The following is a 25664-nucleotide window of genomic DNA, read 5'->3' as shown; positions in this document are numbered from 1 at the left end:
ATGGATCATTGGACGATATATTCAGAGTGGGCTCTTTTTACTTCAAACTTGATTTCATTATTGAATTTCTGGTCCCCCAGGAATTCTTGTTCACGAGGTTTATAAGTATGAAGAAATGTTTCTTTGCCAGAGCCAGTTGTGATAGGCAACAAAAGGCACCGTACATTCCTGACAGTCATGTGCAGCCTATGAACAAACTGACCTTATAATGTACTTTCCTTTGCTGACATTTAGTGACAGCAATGCTTGCTCTTCTTGACTGTGCAAATGCTGCATCATATTAGTGATGGTGAATTGATTTCTTTGTTTTTAGGGATGCGACACAGCTGCGCTTTGACCCAACTAAGGAGAGTGCTGCCAAGTTTGAGATCAAGCCAGAGTCCAGGTAAGTCACTCTTCACAGTGCTGCATTGCAGTGCTCTTTCTGAGGCTGAGTCCAAGTTGATTGTGCCAAGAGAGCCATCCCAATACGTTCCCTGTGAAGGGCTGTGCAGATGGTAAGGTTATGCAGGTGAAACTAACGCACTGCAACTGTTATTGAATATTAGATAGGCCCCATAGTGCAGAAGGTGTGTAAAACAGTGATGCATCCATGCAAAATTGGCGTATGTAATACAATATGTTTAATATATGAATAGAACAGTGCAGCTGACACTGTGCAGAACTTTCAGGTCTCGTGCAAGGGCACAAACAGGAAAACTTGAGCTGAGATAGCACTGCTTCAGGAGACGTCGTTCATGACCTAGTTGGTAATAGTACTTGCTAAATTAAGTGCCAGTGGCATCGTGTTTGTGTTTCTTTCTTGCATTGAGTGTCTGGTTAGTGGTAATTATGTCAGATAGCACTGCTGTTACCAGGAGAAAGTTGCCACTTTTAGCACACTGTGTACATTTGCGACCCTGACCTGTCAACAAACTGAATTTATACGGTGTTTGTATATGGCACAGTTGAACCTTAACTGAACTAAGTTCTCCAATGCAAAAAAATGATTTCTGCAGAATCCCGCAAGGTGGCAGAAAAATTATGAAAGGGAGAATTGATAATCACCTGTTTCATACTGAAAATTGGCAGCGCAAACAAACGGGACACAGAAGAGGAACACAAACAGGCGCAGACTGAAACTTGGATTTATTCACAGAAGATAATATATACCAGAAAAATTTCCCTTTCCCTTCATGTTTTTTCTGGTATATATTATCTTCTGTGAATAAATCCAAGTTTCAGTCTGCGCCTGTTTGTGTTCCTCTTCTGTGTCCCGTTTGTTTGCGCTGCCAATTTTCAGTATGAATCTATACCAACTTGCCCGCCTTTCAACACTTCTGCAATTCATCACCTGTTTGTAGCACGAAGTCACGATAAAATCCATATGGATGTCTCAAAAAGCAAAGCTTGTAGTATTAAAAAAAAATTCATCCTGGTCCAGGGATTGAAACTGGGATCAACGCCTTTCCGGGGCAGTCACTCTACCAATAGAGCTAACCAGGATGCCAGCAGTTGGCAGCACGAGGGCGAATTAGCACACAAAGTATATTGCAAATGAGTTCTGCTGAATCCTGCAAGGTTGCAGAAGAATTCCGCCACAAAGGAATTGGAAGTACAATGCTTTGAAGGGACAAACAGTAAAAAAGAAATCATTCTCACAATATAAAAGTTTTGTCTGTTCTTGAAAAATACATTTTCCTTTGAACAATCACCCACTGTGTTAGTGTATTAATATTGAATGTGTGAATAATTTTATGTATAGTGTTCACGGATTGAAACATGACAATTTAGTGTTAAGTTATGCACATACTTTCGTTTCCAGTGTCTTCATTTTGTGTCATATCGGCATAATTTTGAGTCGAGCACTTACATCGGAGTCAACATTACCTTCAGCATCCAGATTCGCAGCGATATGACGCGATTATCTCGAACAGTTGCACCTACCAGTTTTCACCAAAAGTTTCGATGCCGCATTTTAATCTGTGAGCACATTACGTGGCTTGAACTCTTGCACTACTAGAAACAAACTTTATTTTTTCACTAGTGTAACTGCCGCTGGTCAAATGCTCATCTCAGACATTTAACACCTGAAAGCTTGGCCTGTAGGCATAAGATTTGAAGCTGCTACCTTGCAAATGCGCAGCAGTTGGCATGCAACCAGACAGCATGCCTTAGTCGTGGTGATCTTGCAAAGCTATTTGCCATTGTTATTGCGCATTGTGATTCTGCCAGCATTGCTTGAAGCTCGTCTGCTGCGAATGTCGCAGGGCATCAAAGAGAAAGAAGATGCGCGCAGAGGAGGAAAATGCCGCAGCTGTGCCACAGGTGTCTGGCGAGCAGTTCTACGAAGTGACCACCGACCTGCAGGATGCCCTGAAGAACCGGTCGTCAGGGTTCAGCCTCTCTCAGATGTTCGCCGAACAGCTGCAAGACGACGACATACAAGGCGGTGGGAAGCTTCTGCCTCGCTTATGTGCCCTCTTCAGATGAAATTGACTTGACTAGTTATAGCTAAATCTCATTATAAAGTAAAGAGGTGTGTAGAATTGGTTGTTTACTTCGCTGTACTGAATACTTTGTTATATTGAAATTCAACCTTCTGTGAAAATTATAGTCACTGACAGGTTCTGTTTTTCGTGAAAGGCACCTAAAATCTGTAGGGCTTACTAATAGGGCAGTACGAAAAAGACGAATGTTGATAACATAACTAGGAAACACCACCATGAAATAAGATGAAAGCACTGAGCACACAAACACAAGTGATGTCAGCTGAAATGTTATTCGCATGCACTCATGTTTGTGTGTTGTGTATTCTCAGTGCTTTCATGTTATTTCTAGGCACCGTTTGATAATTATGAGCTCATACCAACTTGCCCAATCTTCAGTCCTACTTTTCAAGAAAATTATTAAAATGTTTTCGGACCTGAGAGCAGGGACCACATTTATAGTTTGATGCCACGTCGACAATGTATAGCAGAAAACGAATGTATTCTGCACCCTGTGGTAATCTGTGTATGTCAAGCGATCACGCCCATTCCCCAGTCGAGACTTGCCATCAGAAACCCGCACATTGCGCAGAGTGGCATTACGCTGAATGCTGTGACCACCAAACTGAACCGCTTGCCCTCCACTCAGTCCGACGGACGCACCACATTGAAACCCATCGCACACCACAAAAATAAAAGCACTTCAGTTTAGGATCATATGAAAGCAAGGTGACAAATTGAATTACGGCACCATTGTTGACGGTGACCACATTTTCTGTCTTGGGGCATCGTGAATGTGCCTTATGTCCGAATAATTGAGCGAGATCAGGTACAGTATCGCAGTTTTGGTCGCTGCAATGCATTCGTTCAACAGAATTCTTATAAGTCCATTTTATCACAGTACAATTGCATAACTTTAGGGTGTCAATGCCGGTGCAGTAGGTAGCTGCCAGCGTCTCCAAAATATCAGTCAGCTACTTCTGGCTGCAGTGCACCGAAAAAACTTATTTGCAGTAAAAGCGGCTGTTACTTCTGACTTAAAATTTTTCCAATTCTTCACAGAGTTCAGACTAGCTTCTTTCGACTTTTGGGTCACGGATAGCTATAGCTCTGCTATACCCCGAAGCAAGCAGTGACATCTTTTTTAACTTTCACCAATCGAGATTGCCAGAAAAATTCGTGAGAAGTTATTGCATGTATTACTACTCCCTCTGCAGCTATTTGTGACTATCACATACCATACGATGGCAACCAAAATATAAAATCGGGCACTGACGCAAGGCACGATGCAAAGCTGCACCGCTGAAAATAACATAAAAAAGTTGAGTGTCTGTACATTGTTTTCGGACACAGATCCACGCTTAACACGTATGGAGTGAAGTTTTGCAGGTGCTGCTACATTGAGTTTTCTTTGTTTTCATTCTGCAATTTAACCCTGTGATAGCAATCTCTTAGGGCACTAAAATGAGATCAATGTGTTGAATAATCTGACGTTCTTATACAATGGAACCTCGTTAATGCGTACCTGCCGGGAATGCCGCATAACTACGTACTAAACGGTAGTACGCATTAACCACCAAGTAAAAATTTGCATCTCCTCGCGTACGCCATCGCCGCCAGCAAAGAAATAAATACAGTGCCACAGCAAATGTTGCCTAAAGTACCCATTGCAAAGTCTTTTCTTTCTCTTTGCCAAAGTGGATAACAGATTCTGGTACTCTCGCACGACCGTCCGATAGGGCGCGGTGGCGACGCCAAGGAGCATTTCGGAACTATTACAGGGTCCGGTATACACAGTGACCGACATAGCGACAGAACGGACAGTGTCAGCTTTCCGCGATATATGTGCGTGCGTCTGTACCGCGATCTGCTCCTAAACGAAAACTGACGCAGTTCCAGCGAAACGCGTTACGGCTGCGTGGAGCCGATCGTCTCCTGGCTAGTTGCGTGCAGCGCGTCACCTTCTCGGCTCACGCCGTCACTGCCGGGCCGCTTGCTGCACCGCACGCGCACATTTGTCGTGGGAGTGTTCTTCGTACCCACTTCGCTCCAGACCGTGCACAGATGCGGCGAGTAGCTCGTTCGCTTAACGCGGCGATGACGAACTTCCTGCAAGCGATGCGCACTTCGCGACGCTCTAGCGGTGCTGGCAGTGGACTGAAGCGCGTTTGGGTGGTCGCCCAATAAAAGCGTGCAGTATGGTTACAACAGCGCTACGCTTGCTGTGCTGCACGCTTGCGTTTAGCGTGATAGCGTCAATGCAAAGAGGTTTCGCGTCGCCCGCGACCAGCAACGCTCAACTCCGCAACAGCGAGCTGCTTTCGTTTTTACAAAGCGGCGCGCGCTTGAACAAGGCCCCGCACAACGACGCGGCAGGGATCGGCGGCCCAGCGTGTGCAGGTTGTCGCCTATTAAAGGCGTGCAGTAGGCTCAAAGTAGTGCTGCGACGCACGCGTGCCCGGGCAGATATCTGAAGATACCTCTTGTGATAAGGTTGCCGGCGATCATGCTGGCGCGTTCGTCAGGGCCGCCGCCTCACCTTCGTTCTTTCCCGATGCTTACCCACAAAGGCGTCGCCGCAATCGCGCGGAAGTCGGAAGTTTTGCGCTACCTGCTCTATGATGAATTCTTACAAACTCCCCCAGATTTCCGTTCTCGTAAGCGGAATCAGTGATCGACCAATTTACGCACTTCTCGAAAAGACGGAAAACCTTTGGCGGCACGTTATGGCGTCCGGTTCAGCGGCGCAGTATAAGTTCAGCGGCGCAGCAAAATTTTATGCCACAAAAAGTTATCGCGGTACGCACTAACCGGTAGGCATAGGACGAAGCACTACGGCTTAAGCGGTCAGCGAATGCATTTGGCTCTATGAGACTTGGTCGGGGATTCGTCGCAACTACGTTTTAACCGTTAGTACGCTTAAAGCGGGTACGTATTAACGAGGTTCGACTGTACTCAGTTATGGTAAGCGTGCACGTTATGTCCTTTACTACACTAAAACCTCGTTATAATGAGCACAGATATAACGAAATACCAGTTATAACGAAGTAAATGAAAAATAGTCTTGCAATACATACAGTGTTAGGAATATATGTTTATAACGAATTTTCGGATACAACTAAGTTCTTTTCTTGTAAGATGTAACTTCGTTATAATGAGGTTTGAGTGTACTTATAGTTGGGCAGGACCCAACGGTGCGTAGCAGTGTAACAAAGCCACAGAGTCACGCCAGAAACGGTGCATTGGCGTTACTCAACAGAAGCACAACTAGAGGATGCAGCGGCTGAAATGCAACTAATAATAAAAGCTCGCCCACCCTAGTAAAGTTATAAAACAAAGGAAAGAACCAACTGCTTGTGGCGAATGTCCCAAGCAGGTGACTTTGTGACACTAGTTGCAGGCACTTTGATATTGTTGACAACTCCCAAATCGTAGTATAGGCATGGCAATGTGATACTAATACAGTCGAACCCACTTATAACGATCCCACATATAACGATCTATCGGTTATAACGACCATATTTGGGTGCACTTACGATTTTCCTATGCTAACCATTGAAGCTGCGTCCAGATATAGCGAACATTTTTCAAAGCCTTCTACTTTTACAACGAACACTTTGGACACGGTCGCGGTAAAAATATGGCGCATACGAAGCGAAAAAAAGTTGAAACATGCCTTCTAAAGCGTGACAGGGGCGCGCGCTCGCGCGTGCCCCGCTCCAGTTTACTCGCGACTAAGATACCCCGATCGGTGAGCACCGCACGCAGATTTCGGACGCTGCGAGCGAGGTCGCTCACTTTCCAGGCGTTTCTTCAGTGGTAGAATGGCAGTGAGGGGGAAAAAAAAAGTAGGCACCATGAAGCCTTGCGGTCAGCTTTCGCACGGTAACCTTTCCTGACGCCGTTCTCTGCAGCTACGACCGCCTGCGATGAACCAAACAATGCCTTGGAATGCAAGAAGGCATAAATGCAAGAAGTAATAACCGCGATAACTTTCCATCGCATAAAGGTTCACTGTGTCCCTAAACTCGTCGACGCCACAATGTGCCGCGAAAAGTCGTCCGTCTTTTCGGTAACGGCAGAGACCGGTCGATCGGTGATTACGACTTCCGCGCGATTGCGGCGATGCCTTCGCGGATAAGCATCAGAAAAGAGCGAAGGCGAGGTGGCGGCCGTCGATGAACGTGCCATTATGCCTTATAGCCGACAACCTTATCACAGTCATCTGTAGATATCTGCGCGTGTGGCGTACGCCGTACACTGCGGATTGACGGCGGTACGAACGCGCCATGCTGCCTGCCGTTCGCAAGTTCGCCGCCGCGTCGTGCGAGACCGCTTTAAAGTGCGCGTCGCTTTGTAGAAACGAAAGTAGCTCGCTGTTGTTGAGCGGCGCGGGCACCGAGAAACGTCGATGCACTGACAGCGAGAATATACTGCGTGTTTGACTAGGTGACAACTCAAGTGCGCCGCGCATCGTCGTGCAGGGCCGCGAGAGCATCGCGGAGACGTCGAGTGCGCGTTGCTTGCAAAATGCTTGTCTTCGCCGCGTTGAACGAAGAGTCTAGTCGCCGCACCCGTGCACGGTCCGGAGTGAAGCAAGCACGAAGAACGTACAAAGGCGCGCATACGGCATACAGCAAGCGGCCCGGCAGTGACTCCGCGACCCGAGTAGGCGACGCGCTGCACGCAACTAGCCAGGTATGATCAGCTCCACGTCACGGTACCGCGCTTCGGTGAAACGGTGTCAGCTAATTGCAAAGGCGGTTAATTCACTCGTGAGCACGCAGCGGGCGTCGCATCACGACGCGAAAAGGCTTAGCTTGTCACCGAAGAGGTTGTTAGCACTTTAATAAAAGTGCACAAAGAAAAAAAAAACGGCTTGGCCGCTAAGCGCACGTTTTTAAGGGCGAGTCCATATACAACGAACTACTGATATAACGACCACTTTTCGCGACACTTTCGAGTTCGTTATAAACGGGTTCGACTGTATTAGTTACTAATAATGTGTAGCCAGTAGACATTTCCTTTTTCAGGCAACTTCTAACTGTAACTTGTTACTTTTTCATTTAAGTAACTTGAAATTGTGACACTGTTACATCTTGCGCTGTTAAGCATTGTTACTTTGCTACAGTCACTAAAACGCATGTGTTTGTGTTTAACAAATAATGATGTTTTATTAGTGAAAGAGAAAAAAATATTGCGTAGCGTTAACATGTCTATTTAGTAAGTAAATGTGAAGATATTTCTTTCTTGTGAATCTTAATAGAAACAAAATAGTAGTACTGTTATGACAATTAATATTCTACAGTAATGCGACAGTAACTGTAACTGTAAGGAGTTGCTTTGCTGACTCCGGTAACAATGACTGGTTTACTTTTAGCTGGTAGTGTCCCCATGACTGGTTGTGGACATTACTTTTAGGTGTAGGTACATCGCTTCGCACTGTCCTTCCTAAACTTGCACAGAAGTTGTGCAATCTGGTTGATTACTTGCGATCATTCTATTTTGCTTGTTCCATTTTCAATTTGTTGATCATGTTTCTCTGGGCACGATCGCAGAACCCTTTGGCAGCAGCAGTAGCAGTGAGGCCTCGGACGATGAACAGACCAAATATCACAGCCGCGTCCAAGAGGTGAAAGGCAAGAAGGCTGGCCTCCAAGATTTCTTTCGCACCGACACTGATGCCGGCGAGGCTGCAGATGCCCTTCCTTCTGCAGCACCTGGCGAGGCAGGCGATGATGAGTAAGTTTCATATCCAGAGCAGCTGTAGTTGATCAGCCATCTGTAGACCTGCACCCCACTGAGATTTCCTGTCTCCATCACACAGTCGACGACTGATAATTCGGACTCCACGGGGAACGTAAATAAGTCCAAATTATCCAATGTCTGAAAAAACGAATGCGTCAGAAAAAAAATACTTTTATTGACACTTCAGTGTCCCGGTGGCCGAAAAAAGTTGTCAATGCGTTGCTGCACTCACTTCCGCTTATGTGCAACTAAGTTCGCCTGTATCTACGCCAGTGTGATGTGATCGTTGTGCGATGACGAAAGAACAGCGAGCGCTTGAGACAAGGCCCATCACTGTATTACACTACGGTGATGGGCCCCCTAATTTTTACGTTATCACTACGCTGATGGGCTCTGTCACCGTAGTCATTACCTTAGCAAAGCGCTTTACCACAGATGCATTTCGACAGAATGGCGGCAATAGCAGCGCAGCGCGGGGACACAGGAACCGGAATGTAGGACCTTCGCGATGTTGATACGATTTCCCGCAGTTGACCAGTGCCTCCAAGATCGGCACATTCAATTGCAAATGTCGGAGGCATAAAGTAGCGATCGAAATAAAGCCTCATAGATCACCAATTAGCTTTCATTTTGATCTCTGAGGCCATACTTTGTATGGTATGGGTGCCGGAGGAGATAATGGCTGGCGATTCGGCGTGCGCGACAGCCTCGGACAGGGTCTGGATTATCGAATGTAGATCTGCCAGCTGTCCGAAGTATCGATCGTCTTTACACATTACTTCTATGGGTTGATCGGCGGTGCCGCACGACTGTCCAAATTACCGAGCATGTCCGAATTATCGGTGTCCTATTTATCGGTCGGCGACTGTATATGATTCCATAAGATTTTATGAAAAGTAAGCCTTCACTTGTTTTGTCATTTGTTTGACAGTTATCAGGTTTTTTTTCATCCAGGGGATGTCTGCTCATGCTTGTACACTCCAGCCTTTCTTTAACTTAAGCTGATCTTTTCCTAACAAGAAAGTTAGAGAGGCATTTAAGTCTCCTTACATTCATTGAAGGTGAGAGCACACCTTGTCCAGGCGTGTCAACTGGTATAGGCCTAGTGCACTGCAGCTTTGAGCCGAACAGGCAGCGCCACCAGACGCCCGCGATGGAAAAGTTGGGATTGTCGTTTGTTGCTCCCAGGCACGCAGTCATGGTAGAAACGCATGGCTCCTCGCCGAAAGGACGTAAAAACGTCGCAGAAGTCCGGTACTTTTTCATACTTCTGCGTGCAACACTGGCACAACAGCTCTAGGAACACCGTGTGGAAGCAGCTAGCTTTAAAACCCCGCCGGTTACCACAGAAATCGGATGAAAATGAAAGACTACTCTACCGCAGTTCTGCGGCGCGTAAGCAACGCCTCGAATTCCGTCCATAAGTGTCCTCACTCTCTTGCGCTTTTTTTTCGCCTTTTATTATTTATTTTAAATGTATACACAAACTTACAAGCTCACAAAGAAATAGGAAGATAGCAGGCTGACAACGGCCACCTAGAGGGGCAATGTGCCTGTCTGTATCTTCTGCTCTCACGCGTGATTTCTTGCCAGCCAGAACGACAAGCAGGGGTAGCCGGTGCGTAATCGGACAAGCGTCCTCTTCGTTGGGAACGAAAAGAGTTCGATATGGCTCAGCACACGTAAAGCACTAAAAAAATCAAAAGGTCACCTCCACTCGTACGTGGTAGTACACGGTTTTCAATTGCACTCTGCATTTCCCAATAATGTCGGAAGATTCCATCGCGCACATCAGTTCTTCTTTCAGACCACACACTGACCACTCGCGTGCGTTTCGTACCAAGCGACGAACAACTCCTTTTGAAACACATGTTATTGCAATTTCAATCCTATGGAAACCGCAGAACAACAGACAATCGTCGCTTTTTGTCCCTACGTTCACGTGCGGGCTGGGCTGCTGATGCGCTTTCCTAGCAGACGACAACCAGTGACGAACTGATGGGCGCTTGCAGTCTCACTGTCTGTAAAAGTGTGTGTGTGTGTGCGCGCCTGTGTGTGTGTGTGTGTGCGTTGTGAGCGTCGTGAGCTTGTTTGTGTGTGTGTGGGGAGGGGGGTCTACTGTTCCCCGCGTGGTGTCCAAGGGATGGAACAAAACTTGCTTCCAGTGCAAGCAGCTGTGTTTTCTCTGCTTTTTTTCCCGTCTTATTTTAGTAGGGCTCGCAATTCGGTTTTCAGTGAAAAAAAGGACGGAGGGGGGTCTGTCTATCTCGAATGGCTTGAGGCGAAAAGGGGACGAAATTTTGTTGAATGCTTACGTTAACAAGAGTCGCTGCATGCTGGTTTTTCGGCTACAGCTTTAAACAGCTCTGGTTTGAGAGGTTTTTGAGACAGGAAGAAAAACATAAATAAGCATAAGTTAGCACAGCGTATTTATACACGCAGACAAAAAGAAAAGAACTACGGTTGCCGTTCTTGGAGAACAGTGGCTGCCGCAACTGTCGCCGCTGCCTTGAAACATGCAGTGGGCTCGTAGGTGACAATCCTAACAGTGTGCTGTTGGCCCGACAGGGCGAGAGCAGCAGCGCCACCATACAAGCTCTCGAGGTCTATATCACTGACCATACTTTTTCGGCGTCCCTGTCATGTGACATCATCACTTGGCCATGTGACCTTGCAACCTATTAAGATTTTAACTTGGTCACGTAAGTGTGTCATATGACGTGATAGCTTGGTCATGTGCTCGAACTGGGCAAAGTCAATCGTGCGAATCAACCCTAGGTCAACTTTTTGGAAATGGGCTAGGTCGCCTTTCAACATGGGTCAACTCAGTCTTTGAACTGGGCGCTGAAGCCTGTGTGACGTCATCACTTGGTCATGTGAGTCATGAGTTTTCTTGCAATCGGATGTTAATGCCAATACTTATTGGACTCTCGCCAGGTTTTTTGCTTCATATGGCATATAATGCATTTGCATTAAAATTCCTTTGTGAGTGGATGTGTGTGTTCCTTCTCTGCTCTTGCCCTACGTTTTCTTGCACCACAGTTTGAAATGATCAGGAAGTCATAATGGAATGGCTTCTTGGGCTAGTTCATCAATCGTTTCTTCAAAAGTTCAACTGTCCCATTGCGTGGTTCATCTCCATCAGTGTGTAACACATTAAGGAGTGCTGTCCTTGTCTGGAGTTACACAACTCATAAGGACTTTCTGGTCACTCTAGGTTGCACAAACTGTCTCCAAACAAAGGCATGAACAAATAGGCTTTTGTGAGCACAGTTCTCAGTGGAGAGAATTGTGCATGCTGTAGAGTACCACATGCATTATGAGAAGGTTGTGGGTTTGGTCCCTGCCGGCAGCAAGTTGTTTTTTCGTCGGCTTTAATTTAGTATTTTTTTCTTATAAGTACTATGCTCATAAGGACTACACTTCAGTTAAACTATGAATGAAACCCCCATCCTTGCTTTGGCCTCATTGACATCTGGCTTCATGAAATCCATCCTCCATCTTTTGTTCATTTCGTTATATAGTGCTGATTAGGCTTGTGCGAATAGTAAATTTTAGGTCCGAAGGGAATTCGAAGCGAATAGTGATTTGGTCGAATAATTTCAAAGCAAATTCGAATAGTATACTATATTACATATATAGAAAAATGAGCATATTTGTCATGACCCAACTAACCTGCACAATATTTTTAAAGTTGAAATAAGGCATTTGCAAATGTCACTTTTCGGTTCAAAGGGAAGTGGAAGCAACTTTGAGTAGTAGCAGGATTTGACTTTCGGTAGAATGCAAGTGATAACCTGTAAAATATGTTACGTTTTAAAATTTACTATACCTGGAGCATATAGGCTGGTATAATAAGCTTTTAAACTTAAAGAATGATGAATCGACATGAGGGTAATACAGTAAAACCTCCTTAATTCGAATCACAGGCTGGGTCCGAGCTAGTTGGTGCAGTGACATTATGAACCGTTAAGCGCACGAAGACGGGAACAAGAAGATTCTGATTCAGTATATTTCTACCACACCGAGCATTGTTCCCACATGTGTGCTTCTTGATCCTTCCTGGTAAGTGCTCTGTGTGTCATCTTCTTGTTCCAATCTTTGTGCGCTTAACGGTTCATCATCTCATTAATTCGAACTTGGTTATTTCGAAATCCCGCATAATTCGAAGGATTTCTGCGGTCCCGTATTTTGCAATGTAAATTTGAGTGGATGATTTGAAGCAGTGGTCAGTACCAGCCCGGTTAATTCGAAAACTTTGGGTGTCATGTGCCAATTCCCGATCCCAATTTTGCTGCAAATCCGCAGAAACGATGGCCCTTAGGAGCCACAAGGCAATGTAGTGTAGCGATACTGATGAGTGATAAGTGAAGCATTCCAGCCTTGCTGCTGCCAGTGCAAGAAAAAAAAAAACGGTCTCGTGATCAGCTGAAATGTGTGCCTGCGGAAAAGACGTGCTTCACTGCAACATGGGGGTGACACGTGGGCAGCATGACGCATGCATCTCGCAACGTCAGCGCGTCATGATTTACCCATTCTTTCTCGGAAAATAGAGAAATGAATAAAAGACAGTCTGACGGAATTCGCGATGTATGCGAACCTCCGATTGGCGGTTGTTCCGGCAATTTGTGCACTTGCACTGCTGGCGGAGTACTTGCCTACTTCGCCTACTTCGAAAACTCGGTTCGGAAACTTCAGTGATCATCTTTTCTACCCAGAACACATCGCAAAATCCGTCACACTGGTCATTATTAAATTCTTTATTTTACCAGAAAGAATGGGCGAATAGTCGCATCATGACGCGCTCACACCGCGAGGGCAGGTGGCATGCTGCCTGCATGTCACTACTGTGTTGCAGTGAAGCACGTCTTTTCAGCAGGCGCACATTTCAGTTGACCACGAGACAGGTTTTTCCCCCCTTTCTTTTTTTTTCTTGTGCTGGCAGCAGGGAGGCCCGCCGTTTCCCCGATTTAGCGGCAAAATTGGGACTGGGTATTGCTGGAAAACATAACCCTTGGAGCCGCAAACTAGCACGCACAGCAAACGACCACCTCTGATTACTTTCAGTAATTGAAAGTTCCTTGCATCCCGGTTTTTTGTTTGGTTAATTCAAAAACCTGCTTAATTAGAAGATTTTTCAGTCCCAGTGACTTTGAAATAACGAGGTTTTACTGTGTGTTCATTTAACCTTGAAGTGTGGCTTCGCGGCAGTGTGGATTTCCCCTGGATAGGTGTATTCACAGTATAGCACCCCTCTATTGCAGTGAAACCACCTTTACAAGAAGTTACATGCTGTTTTATATGTCTATTCGTTCATTTAGAATACTTCGAAATTTCCTAGAATTTAAATTCGTGTCGAAGCGAATTCGAATACTGTAATATTCGTTCGAATATTCGAAGTACTCGAATATTCGCTCAAGCCTAGGACTGATGTATGGAGTGATGTATACAGGACTGAACACCTCCAGTGACCAAACCTTTGATCTTCACTATGGCGGCAGACAGCACAGCGTAACACTGACAAACTTGAGGTTGTGCTCCCTCTGAGAATTGTAGAGATTGGTACAGCATGATGGCAGACCATGCATAGACCTGATGAGTGATGATGCAAGATTTTGAATGCATAACCTACGTCATAACCGAGATTTTCAAGGCACCACCCAATTTTAGATGTTATGTCCAATTATTGTGCTGGCTTTCAGCATTTTGAGTGCTTTCGTTCTTGTAGTAACAAATTTTCTTTTTTTCATGATCAGAAACACCTATTTCTGCAAGCTTTTCGTGATTCACCCAGCAGTGTCATAAACTAAAGCTTTGCGTGAAGGCTGCGTTGCAGTAGGGTATCAGCGCTGTCCAATTTAAGGCTTTTTTTGTCACCCAAAATTTTCTTGCAATCCTCTTATGGTAAGGAAATCATAAGTGGGGAGCAATCATGTTCTTGACTTTCATACATTCCTCTTCATTGTTTCGTAGATCTCTGAGCAAGTGATGGACATGGGATTCTGTCTCTTAGAAAAAGCATCAAACTTTTAGCATTTCCGTATACTGCAGGGCGTAAAAGTAGCATGTGGTTAAGCAGATGTTGGTTGTCCCACCATGGTGGCTTAGCAGCTAGGGCATTGTGCTCCTAAGCACAAGGGCACGTGTTTGGCTCCCGGCCACGGCGCCTGCATTTCAATGGGGTGAACTGCAAAAACGGCTGTGCAGTTCACCTAAGTTTGCAGTAAAGAACCCCAGGTAGTCGGAATTTAATCCAGAGTCCCCCACTGTAACATGCCTCGCAATCATTTCGGGGTTTTGTCATGGGGCACCTCGTCACTTCATTTTCCAATCTCGCGCAGGGGTCCTATGAGTGACGTGTTTCGAAGAATGGACGACCACCGCTTCGCCACCGTTGTGGACCGGCCCCTGTTTTTCTTTGTGCCCGGTGATCGCCGCCTTCTTGGTGAGTCTGTCACCCTCTTGTCTGTCAGCGTTGAGCTACTGTTGTGTAAAGCATTATTCAAGTGTCGCTGTGCTTGCAATTGTCAGTGGATAAGCAGAACAAAACTTGGGAAAACTTATGCATTTTTTAAAGAACAAGCTTGGGATTTAAGTGGGTTAATGTAGCATAGGTTGGTGATGTGAGTTACAAAAGTAAACGTAACTTCAAATGCACAGCAATATATGTAATTTTGTTGATTAATTAAGAGATCCAGCCAACTCACACGTGGATGTGCCATCGATTGCAGAGGGAGCCAAGTTCTTTAGGTGCCAGAGCGATCCAGAGACAATAAGGAACAACTTTTTTGATAACAGGGTCGCCCTTATCAAGGTGAGCAGTGAAAAGTTTCACTTACACTTGTTGGTCACCTTGCCTGGAGAGTGTGATCACTGGCAAGAGCCTGCTAGTTTGGACACCTTTGATTACATCTGGCATATGCTGCTATAATTTACAGTAGAACAACTCTGCAGAATATGGATTTATGATCTCTGCGTAGACATCTGTTTCACATGAAATTATTGGCAATAAGTAGGCCTTAAAGTATTTATTTATTTATTCATTTACTTCTAAGTAGTACTACATACTGCAACCCCAATGGATGGGGATTTATATTTACCATGCTTCCGCAGTTTTGCAGCCACACGCACACTCACACACAAGAAATAGAGGGTAGGCGATTCTGTGTTTTATATTAAGCCCGGCTGAACGAGTCAATTGCATGAGTTGCTCTTTTTTATATGTCTTTATTAGGAGTGTGCAAATATTTGAAATTTCGAATATGAATCGAACACAGCGGACTCTTGTTAAACGGAACCTGAAGGGACCAAGAAATGTGTTCCATTTGACAGGAGTTCCGTTTACTGAGAGTTGAACAGGGGTGCGGAATTCACGTATGAAACCAATCGTATCAGATTCAGCAGTTCCATTTAAGCAGCAGTTCCGTTTAAGAGATTTCCGTTTACTGAGAGTCTACTGTATTTGTCTTGCTCGAAGCATATACAGTAGACTCTTGATAATTCAAACTTTCGGCTAATTCAAACCAATCTTAAATTTTTGGTTGGCCCACTATGTTTTCAATGTACAGTAGAACCCCGCTGATACGTTTTTGAAGGGACCGTAGGAAATAAACGTAAGAGACGGGAAACGTAAGAGCCGAAAAACAGGAAAAACGGCAAAATATTTAGTGGTACAGAATTTTATTTCAATTCTTACGAGCAGCACGAAAATTGGCGCGCTCAGCCGCGATCTAGTCGATGGATAGAAACGCGGAGCTTAGGACGGCCTTATCCACAGAAATGTAATCAACGTATGTGATTTTTTTAACACCAACAGCTGTAGGCATGAAAAAACTAAGCACACGCAATCACGACCGGCGCGGCGAGTCCGACCGCGAACCGCACGCACGACCATGCGAGCTCCAACCAGCTCGAACTCCTCCCGTTTTCCGACAAATAACGATGATGATGAGTCTACGCCAACGCGATGGCAGAAGTGAATGCCAATCTCGAAGGCCTTGCTTTCGCAAGCAATTACGTCATACACGCCATGTTTGTGCAATGCAAATCTCAGAGGCTATGCTTTTGTCAATAGTAAATGCCCATCTCGAAGGCCTTGCTTTCGCGAGCAGTTACGTCATAGACGCCATCTTTGCAATTTGAATCTCGAAGGCCATGCTTTTGTTTGCATCAATTGAAAGATTCTGTTGCTTGCGCCTCTCATGCGGCTAATATTACGGTCAAACGAGGCCAAGCTGCGTGAAAATGCACCATGGCCGCTCTCTTTGGTAGTCACTCGGTCGGCTCCGGGCGCACTTCGCGACGTATCATACGGGAACGGTCCGACAGTTACGACGTAACAGCGGGGTTCCCAATACATTGTATCCTATGGGAGCTATGCCAGGGCCGGCGGAAAACGACGTAACAGCCGGGAAAACGCAGCAGTGAGGAACGTAACAGCAGGGTTCTACTGTATTTTAAAGCTGCTTAATTCAAACTGCCAAATTCGGTTAATTCAAACTTTTTGCTTGTCCATGCCTGGAAATATCTGCTGCCTTTGTTGCTTCTAGCTGAACATTTGTGTTTTTGTGTTACTAACAGGCGCAAGTAAAGTTGATTGCCTGCCTACGAAATGGCCAACTACCCAAACCTTGCACACCAATAATCGCGTACTGACTGAGGAAGAAAAAACAAAACGGCAAAAAACGGCACGATCTGGCCTTGATCTATCTATCGCATGCCAAAAGTTTTTAAAGTCACTTTCTCCACAGTACGCCATGCGAGAAAGCGTCTTAAGAATCAGAAGGGGCTAGCATCGTAAGACGCAACACATTTTGTCCCTTAATTACGCACCCATGCGCACCTTGTACAACGAGTACCAGTATTATTGCTGATATCTAAAAATTTTACTGGCAATCATGCAGACCTGTCTGTGATGTTGCTGCGGCACTGAGAAACAGTAAACATCGCAGCGTTAGTTGGTGTGTTGCCTTGAGTCATATTTATGAGAACTTCTGATATTTCAAACTTCTGATAATTCAAATAAAATCCTGAGGTCCCCTCAAGTTTGAATTATTGAGAGTCTACTGTATTTGTTTAGAAAAATGCATATTAAAAAGTTGACAAATGTTAAGCCATGGCCAAATAGTGGTAAAAGCGCCTACTATTTGGGCATACTTCACGTATTCAATTAAGTAACAAATTGCGATCGATTGTTATGCATTCTTATTTTTATAGTAAAGCATTATTAATACGCACCTGTTTTCTACCTACTATGGTTAAAACATAGTTGCGATGAAACCCTGAGTGAGTCTTCAAAGATAGGGCCTAATGTATTTGCTGTCATAGTGGCCCATCCTATGCTTACCGGATAGTGCGTATTGTGACCACGTTTTGTCGCATAAAGTTTAACTGCTCCTTTGAAGTTACGGTGTGGCCTAGCCACCATGTGCTGCAAAAGGCCTTCTGCCTATAGCCCAATGAATGATTTCATCTTTGGTGCCAGTGCAGCAGTGCCTTTACAGAAGGGGTGTGCAAATACTCAACTTTCGAATTTGGATTGTACGGTACCTAGTCACATAATTCAACATGACGAATATTTAGAATGCAGCCAATGTTGAAACTTGTTTACGCTGCCTGAAATTCGCCTGAATGCATGTTTATCTCAAGGTAGATTATACTACATCATTTCCGCATGTAATAAAATGGAAAAGACATACATCCAAGCACATTTCACAACGGGAACTTGTTAATGCATTCGCTGCACTTACTGCTCGTCCTCACCAAAGTCATCCTGAAGCCAGCCCTCTTCACAACTTTGATGCCTAGGCCCTGCTGTCATTCATGTGCGTTCTCAACAATGCAGTAAGAGCTCGTTAATTTGACCCTCGTTAATTCAGAAAATCGGATAATTTTTAATTCAGAAAATCAGATAATTTTTAATTCAGAAATTCAGATAATTCAGACGTGTTGTCTGGTCCTGCCAATCATATGTATTGTTTAATGGCATTAATCCCTTGTTAATTCGGTCAATTTGGCCGCAACCCAGTTAATTCGGACCATCCTAGGAGTGCGAAGCGTGACAAATGTGCAACACAAAAAAGCAAAAATGGCGTTCGCAAAAAACTCAACTGGCCACGGGCATTTAGAAAGGAGTGGTCACCGTCCACAATCTTACCACCATCACATTGTTGGCAACACATCAGCGGCTGCGGCCATTTGGTTTCATTTTCAATTTTACTAGGCGCACGTAAACTGCGTGGGTGCTATCTTTGATCGTGTCGATAGCGTCAGGGGTCAAAGCTGCAACAAGCAGTAGTTTCGTTTCGCTGCATGCCTTCAGAAATGCGTAGTCACCATCCACGATTGTGCATTAGTAGCTGATGCGGTGCTCAGCACTTACATTTGAACTCTGAGCGTAGGCCACACGCGTGCCTTTAGAACTGTGTGGACACTATGATGGTGTCGTTAGTGGCCGTTTTTTCATCCACAGTGGATGCAGCACTCGGTAGCTTCATTTTGACTTCGGGCTATGCACGCAATGTCACAAAACTCAAACATGGTGGAAGCTGTTGGAGATGAAGAGCTTCAGCTACAATCCGCATGCTGGCATAAAACCTGCTTGCTACATCATGATTGAAGAATGATCTGTTGCCAGCCATTTTTCCGGTGAAAAAATTATTGTCACGTGCACATGATGGTGTTGGGGGTATGCGGTATGCAATAAGGGATGGGATAAGAGCAGGTTTCGACTTAAGACACGGGGGTCTTGAGCTACGGTCACATTGTCAGCGAAGTCGCAGAGGATGAAAATTGCAGCTTTTACGCTGCTGTTATGCAAAATAAGTACTGGATTTACGTCTTAATGAAAAAAAAATGAAAGTACACTGATGCAATAGCCACTGGTTTATAGTTTTCTTGATACTTTTGATAATTCGGCATTCGGTTCATTCAGGCACTTTTTCCGGTCCCTTGAAATCTGAATTAACGAGATTTTACAATATTTCCACTTGTTTGGCTCACGGAAACCTCAGCGCCTGGCATCACATGTGAAAATATGGTCACGCTACAGCCGCCACTGTCTCACTACCTATTTGGAAGCTCCAAGGTTGCATCCCGTTGGGCTGTTAGATTTTTCAGCATAGAGAATAGCAACCCTCTTGAACACTGATATGAACTAGGATGGAAAGTGTTTTGAGTCTGGCGCACTCGTGACAGTGTAGCATGAAGGCTCAAGCACAGCAATATGCAGCCCGTGGCCGTCAATAAATGTGTGCCAAAGATCCAATTACAGCTCTTCCATCAACCGCCAGTACCGCTTGAACAAATGAGCGCTGTTTGCTGCCAGAAGTGCCGCTGCTGATTAGAACTGCTGCACATCCATCAACGATCGGCGCACTTACGTACTACAGTAGACTCCTGTTAAACGAAAGCTGAAGGGACCAGGAAAATATGTTTCATTTAACAGGAGTTTCGTTTACAGAGAGATGAAAAGGGGTGCAGAATTCAAGCACAAAACCAATCATGTTAGAGGCAGTTGTTTCATTTAAGCAGCAATTTCATTTAAGAGAGTTTCGTTTATTGAGAGTCTACTGTACTTTTGGCAATATTTGCAGTGGCATTGCATTGATTTCTTTGTTGGTGGCAGTGGTGCACGTCAAGAGATGCAAATTTGCATTGCGGTTGCTGCATACTATCATTCAGCGCATAATTACACCGCGTTCCTAATGGTTACATATTCCGATGTATTGTTACGGCACGTAGAGTCTGCTTACTGAACTAGTTTAGGGTTACCGTATATTGCCGATTATAAGTCGACCCCCCAACTTGCAACCCCTTCTAGGGGAAAAAATGTTGACTCTGAACACAGCCTCATGCTGCGGCCATAGCTCACTAATAAGTTTTTCAGAAGATGGAGTGATGCAAAGAAACATTTATTTGCCCGTGAAACATTGCTTATGACTCGTCATCGCTTGAGAGAAGGACACAGTCACGGTCATTGCCATCGTGTGAATCACTGCTGCTGCTCGCCGTCGGAACGGGTGCCGGTGGTACTAAGATGCCGCACGTGGAAAACGCCGCGCGGACCATGTCGGTTGGCAGTCCATACCAGGCATCGTTGACCCATTTCTTGGATACTTTGAACTCGGTTTGCGGGATGCACATATCCTTCGCGACAGTACGTGCTTTTGCTTCAATATCATCGTAGCAAACACTCAGGCTCTTGCTTCTCTGGTCGTGAACCCAATGTTGCACCGCCTCCTCAACGGCAGGGTATCGTCCAGACTTCGGTCCGCGAAAGGAACGGCGTGTAGCAGCGCACGCGACGATCTTCGTCCTTTGTTTTCTCCATTCTCTCACGCACTTTTCCGACACATCAAACTTGCGCCTTGCTTCAACGTTGCTTTCCGACTCTGCGTGCTGGATTGCTTGCCTCTTGAAAGCAGCGCTGTACTATTGCCGGCGTAGCGGTCGCATCTTGGTGTCCGTTTGGCAGTGTCGCAAATTGCGCACACCACTGCTCGCAAGCGAAGCGAAATGCAGAAATTGCCAACAGGCGTGACTGCAAAAAGGCGCGAAGACGCTTGTGGGCGCATGTGACTGGTCATGTGGTTTACCGTATTTACTCGATTCTACCGCGCCCTCGATTGTAACGCGCACTCGTTTTCCGCGACCAAAAAAAAAAATACAGTAATACATCGATTGTAACGCGCACCCATTTTTCGTGAGAGAAAAGAACAAAAAAAGTCCGTAGGAGTCAAACTTCGCACATTCAGAAGAACAAGTATTTGGGTTTTAAAGAACTGAAGTTTCAAAAAAGTAAAACACAGTCAAAAAGCGGGCCTTGCCGCTAAAACTGTCACCACTACGGCGGCGATACAAGTCGCGTAATGGATCAGTCCTCGTCGCTGTCGGACCACTCCTTGTCGCTGTAAACGCTCTTCGATTTCGGGAAACCGGCCCTGCTTTGGGCCACTGAAACCTTTACGTGAAGCTTTGCTGTAAAAAATCTTCTGCTTCTGTTTGCGCCAGTCTCGCACGCACGTTTCGGGAACTCCGAACTATATCCGAACGACCGCGATGCGGCCCGATTTCCGTCCGTCTCTCTGCACATGTAATAACTATTCTTTTAAATGCGGCATTGTGGTATTCTCGTCGAGTATTTGGAGTCGGCACTTCCATGCCGTCGATGCGAACGCAGAACGGGATGACAATCTCCTCAGCACACGTACGAACTGAAAAAATGGCAGAAATGGCCAAGGCGCGTAGGAGGCGGCCATTTTGAAATGTCGATGGCAATACGATAACAGAGTTTCTTCTTTTTTTTTCGGTACTCGATTCTAACGCGCATGCGATTTTTGGACTCGTTTTTCCGGAAAAAAGGTGCGCGTTAGATTCGAGTAAATACGGTAGTTCCCCGCGAAGTGTTGCCAGCCCACACGGTGCTGCCAGCTTTTCTGTGGAACGCCGATGGTTTGTCAACGAATCGTTTCCATTGTATGAAAACAAAACTGCAGGGCTTATCGCAAGATAAATTCCTCTTTATTCATTGAGCATTGTTCGCCCTCTATCAAAGGTTTGTAATACTGCTTTCGAGACCGTGTTTCCCAAGCAGTTTGCATTAATGCCGCGCGGCGATGATTTTTAAATGCGCTCCGTAGTTTTGCCTCGCGTGGTTTTGCTATAGTTTCGCGATCGTCGTGGCAGATCACAAAAATGTCCAGCTCCGGAAGCGGCGCACGCGCGTTGGGAGATAGCTGTTGCCGCGACTCCACTGCCTCTGCGGCTGATGTTATCGATGCATCGAATAGCAGAAAATCCGAGGACAACGACCCTTCATCAGACCCCACACATGAGTCGACTTTACGATTCCGCGTATAGGTCGACCCCCGAACTTTGGAAGGTCATTTTATGAAAAAAACATCGACTTATAATGGGCAATACTATACGGTAATTTTCATACATGATAATTCGTAATAAGTGAATTTTTTAGTCTTGTCAACATGCTGTAGCTCATTGAAATGCTATCTCATTAATTTACTTCAAAGAGTAGTAAAAGCTATTGCTATTTCCTGTTTTGCAATTGTTTGACACTACATACATAGTAGTATATTCAGTATTTGAAGGCAGTTTTTTTGCCTTATTCGTCATCGACTCATTCTTGAAAATCTTTATATTTGCACGCCCCTAGCCTGTATATTTTGTGAGCTCGTACTGCCATAGTGGTTTAACGTGTTGTCACTGTGTCCTGCAGTTATGCTTCTTCATTATTTTCTTGTGGTTAGGGCTCCATTCCCCATTGTAAACCTTAATGTGTTTCCTCCTGTGCTCTGATTGACGCATTATTTGTGGACAAATTATTTACCATCCCATAATGGCCCAACCATGGTAGGAACAGTATTAATAAATGAACGTTTTGTGCAATCAACTTGCTGCTTCACAAGCAAAATATGGCAATAAATGACAGACCACATACTCATGTGATGTTAATATCACTACTGAAAGTGTGAAGCAACTTACAGATGGTTGCAAGACTGCTTCAAAAGTAAGTTTATTGCATTCATTCATTCGCCTTGAAAAAAATTTTACAACAGTAAAAACTCGTTAATTCGGATCTCACGGGACTGGAAAAAATGGTCGAATTAACCTAATTCCGAATTATCGAAAGTTTTAAGCAAACAATAAACAAATGTCTATTACATCAACACACTTTCATTTTCTTGATGAATATGCTGTATCTATTTTGTATAAGAGCAGCGTAAAAGCTGCAATTTTCGTCATCCTGCGACTTCTTTCACAATTCTACTGTGGCGCAAGGCCCCCATGTCTTAATTAGCCCGAAACGTGCTCTGCACCCATACCCTATCACATACCACCACCATGCGCATGTGACGATACTTTTTTTTCACCTGTAAGCAAAAGAAATTCGCCACAGCCACTGAAGCCTTGGTCGCCAAGAATGCAATTGGTTCTGGCGACCAAGCCTTTTTGGATGCCCGTGGCCAACGAGCTGTTACGGGTGGTGGAAAATGCAAATACTTTGGCATGAGGCCTTCTGGATTTCCTGTTGATGCCGTATGGTTCACGATGATGATGATGGCAATGTGGACTGCGGCGCCTCGTTTCGGTTGGCCACGAACGTCGTTTTTGCTCTTTTGCACTGCACATTTGCGGCACCTCGCGCTTGGTGTGAAGTGCTAAGTGCAAAGGATCGTTTGAATTAACCCGGTTGCGGCCAAAAATGACTGAATCAACAAGACTTTGATGCCAATAAACAATGTATATGCTGGCCGGGACCGGAGAGCACATCCGAGTTATGCTACTTTCCGAATTATCGAGGGTCGTATTAATGAGCTTTTATTGTGTACCTGCGCATGTAAAGGTCAGTGGTTCGATAACATTACTGTTAGGCCCAGTGCCACAAGAAACTATTTAGGCTGCACTGATGGTAGTTCAATTCATGAAATAAGGTAACCTGAAGTCATGTTTAAAAAAAATACAGACAGCACTGGTTTAAAGGACAATAAAACGAATCAGCAAGTCAGTTCATACCGAGGAATTATTCTTTCAGAACTCTGTCCTGCTTAATTTCTCTGCCATAGGTTCATTATCAGAAGATAAAGCACAGGTCAGCATTTCACATTGAAGTTTTGCACTGGAACCTCGTTTTTTTCTTAATGTTGGTATGACGCCACACATTTGGCTGTTTTTTACATTTCGGCAACATCACCTCTGTAAGGTTTCCTGACATTTCCTATGTTAACCTTCAAGCTCCCTGAGCGTACAGTGCAATTCATTCACCTTGAAATTGCCTGTAGGCCCTAGAAGGTGCTATGATAAAGCACGACATCATGGGGAGTTGATGCGGGAACTTGAGGTGGTGGCATTGCTTGTACTTTCCTTTTGCACAATTTCTGGCTTGCCAAGCATTTTCTTGTGGCAGGAATGGTGCTTTTCGTATTGTTTAAAGGTAATGTATTAACACGAGTGATATCATTTTTCTTTTTAGTATCCCTTTAAATTTCAATGTATAGTATTGTTTATGCAGTTGTATCAGTATTTCAGGCGGGGTTTGTCTTATAAAAACTGTTGCCTTTCTCCCCTGAAATCGCGCTTATGAACAGCTAATAAATATAAATCAAATGCGAAGACAGCCCACTTCCAACAAAATGCGTAGCTTACAGCTTTGAGCATGTGTGTGGGCTCTTAGCATAGAACGCTTGACAGTTGTATTTAGACATCCCTGATTTCAAGTACCTTCATGATATGGTGCCTGGTAGGTTGCCACATAACCATTCAAGCATATATTTTGTTATTGTACAGTTGGAAATTAGCTTTCTCTCACTGTTTGGTGCCATTAACTGCACTGGTGCATATGACTTTCAAATGACTATGAAACATGAGTAATGTGGAAAGTTCCAATAAATCTGCACATCACAAAACAGATCTCGTCCTTATTTATTTTTATTTATTTAATTACATGCTTGCAGTGCCCAATGGTGGCATGAGTAGGGAGTGGGGAATATTATACATGTGTAAAAACACAGATGGCTGATAATGCATAAGTACATGTAATGCATAATATGAGACAATGATATGCAGTACAGTTATGCAAGATTACATGTAGGGGCTAACAGCAAAAGGCATGAACTGAAATTGTAAATTTGACAATCTGCTACCTAAAGAAAATACATAGACAGATATACCTTGCTTCAGTGTGCACGAAGGCCTTTTCACATGATGGATCAGCTATCTAACGTGAGTCGTACTACATGGTATTTATATACATTGTATGCAAAGCTAGAAAGCAATTTTTCTTTGTGGATGCATACTTACCACAATGATGTAGCATTGCAAGCAGCTTTGTACTCTGTCACAAGGCAAAAAAAAGCATTTGCCAGTGACGCCTGCATAAATAGCTTTGCTTTGATTACTGTTGCTGCTTTCCACGCTGTCATGTTGGAATAATATATAAACAAGACACATCAAGATGTGTTGAACATTGTAGAAAGGCAAATGTGCTTTCTTGTTTGCCTTGTTATATGTGCACATTCCAACAGTTTCCAGTCACTCAACTGGCCAGCTGTGCTGACGAAAGTGTTTTCTGCATGCAGCTTTTGCTGTCCAAGCGCAAGATGGCCAAGAGGGCGCTTGAAAGGAAACTTGGAAAGAAGGTTGGCAGCCAGCAATGGAGGCTTGGAAAACTAAAAAAAAAGTGAAATGGAATAAAGTAAGCCAACTGCAGACTGTGTTATTGTTAGCGTGAAAGCCATCAGATGGAGTGCACTGGGAAACCCACATCCATGGTTGATGGCATAATGGGGTGGCTGTGACAGTGTAACGTGCCAATTACGATGTTCGTTTTCACATGCGGCTCATTTCATGCAGTTTCTCAAGGCTCGTTGAGCTGGTCAGTCAATTAAAGAGCACGCTGTTACCAACCAAAATTTGGACCTGCTTGACTGTTTG

The 25664-nt window shown here is 44.7% G+C and overlaps 1 protein-coding gene across 1 annotated transcript in view; it reads left to right on the top strand.

The window, feature by feature from the left end:
* LOC119395772 (nucleolar protein 8) overlaps positions 1-25439 on the top strand; it is a 64607-nt gene extending 39168 nt beyond the window's left edge. Inside the window, exons 9-14 of the mRNA XM_037662776.2 lie at positions 314-385; positions 2250-2431; positions 8027-8210; positions 14558-14661; positions 14948-15030; positions 25310-25439. Coding sequence (XP_037518704.1) covers positions 314-385; positions 2250-2431; positions 8027-8210; positions 14558-14661; positions 14948-15030; positions 25310-25414 — 730 coding nt within the window. The 3' untranslated portion in view covers positions 25415-25439. The remainder of the gene's footprint in view (positions 1-313; positions 386-2249; positions 2432-8026; positions 8211-14557; positions 14662-14947; positions 15031-25309) is intronic.
* The last annotated feature ends 225 nt before the right edge of the window (positions 25440-25664 follow it).

This window comes from Rhipicephalus sanguineus, chromosome 6 (genome assembly GCF_013339695.2).
Source record: "Rhipicephalus sanguineus isolate Rsan-2018 chromosome 6, BIME_Rsan_1.4, whole genome shotgun sequence".
Taxonomy (NCBI): domain Eukaryota; kingdom Metazoa; phylum Arthropoda; class Arachnida; order Ixodida; family Ixodidae; genus Rhipicephalus; species Rhipicephalus sanguineus.
The sequence above is the reverse complement of the archived record's forward strand: the minus strand, read 5'-3'. Positions and strand labels throughout refer to the sequence as shown.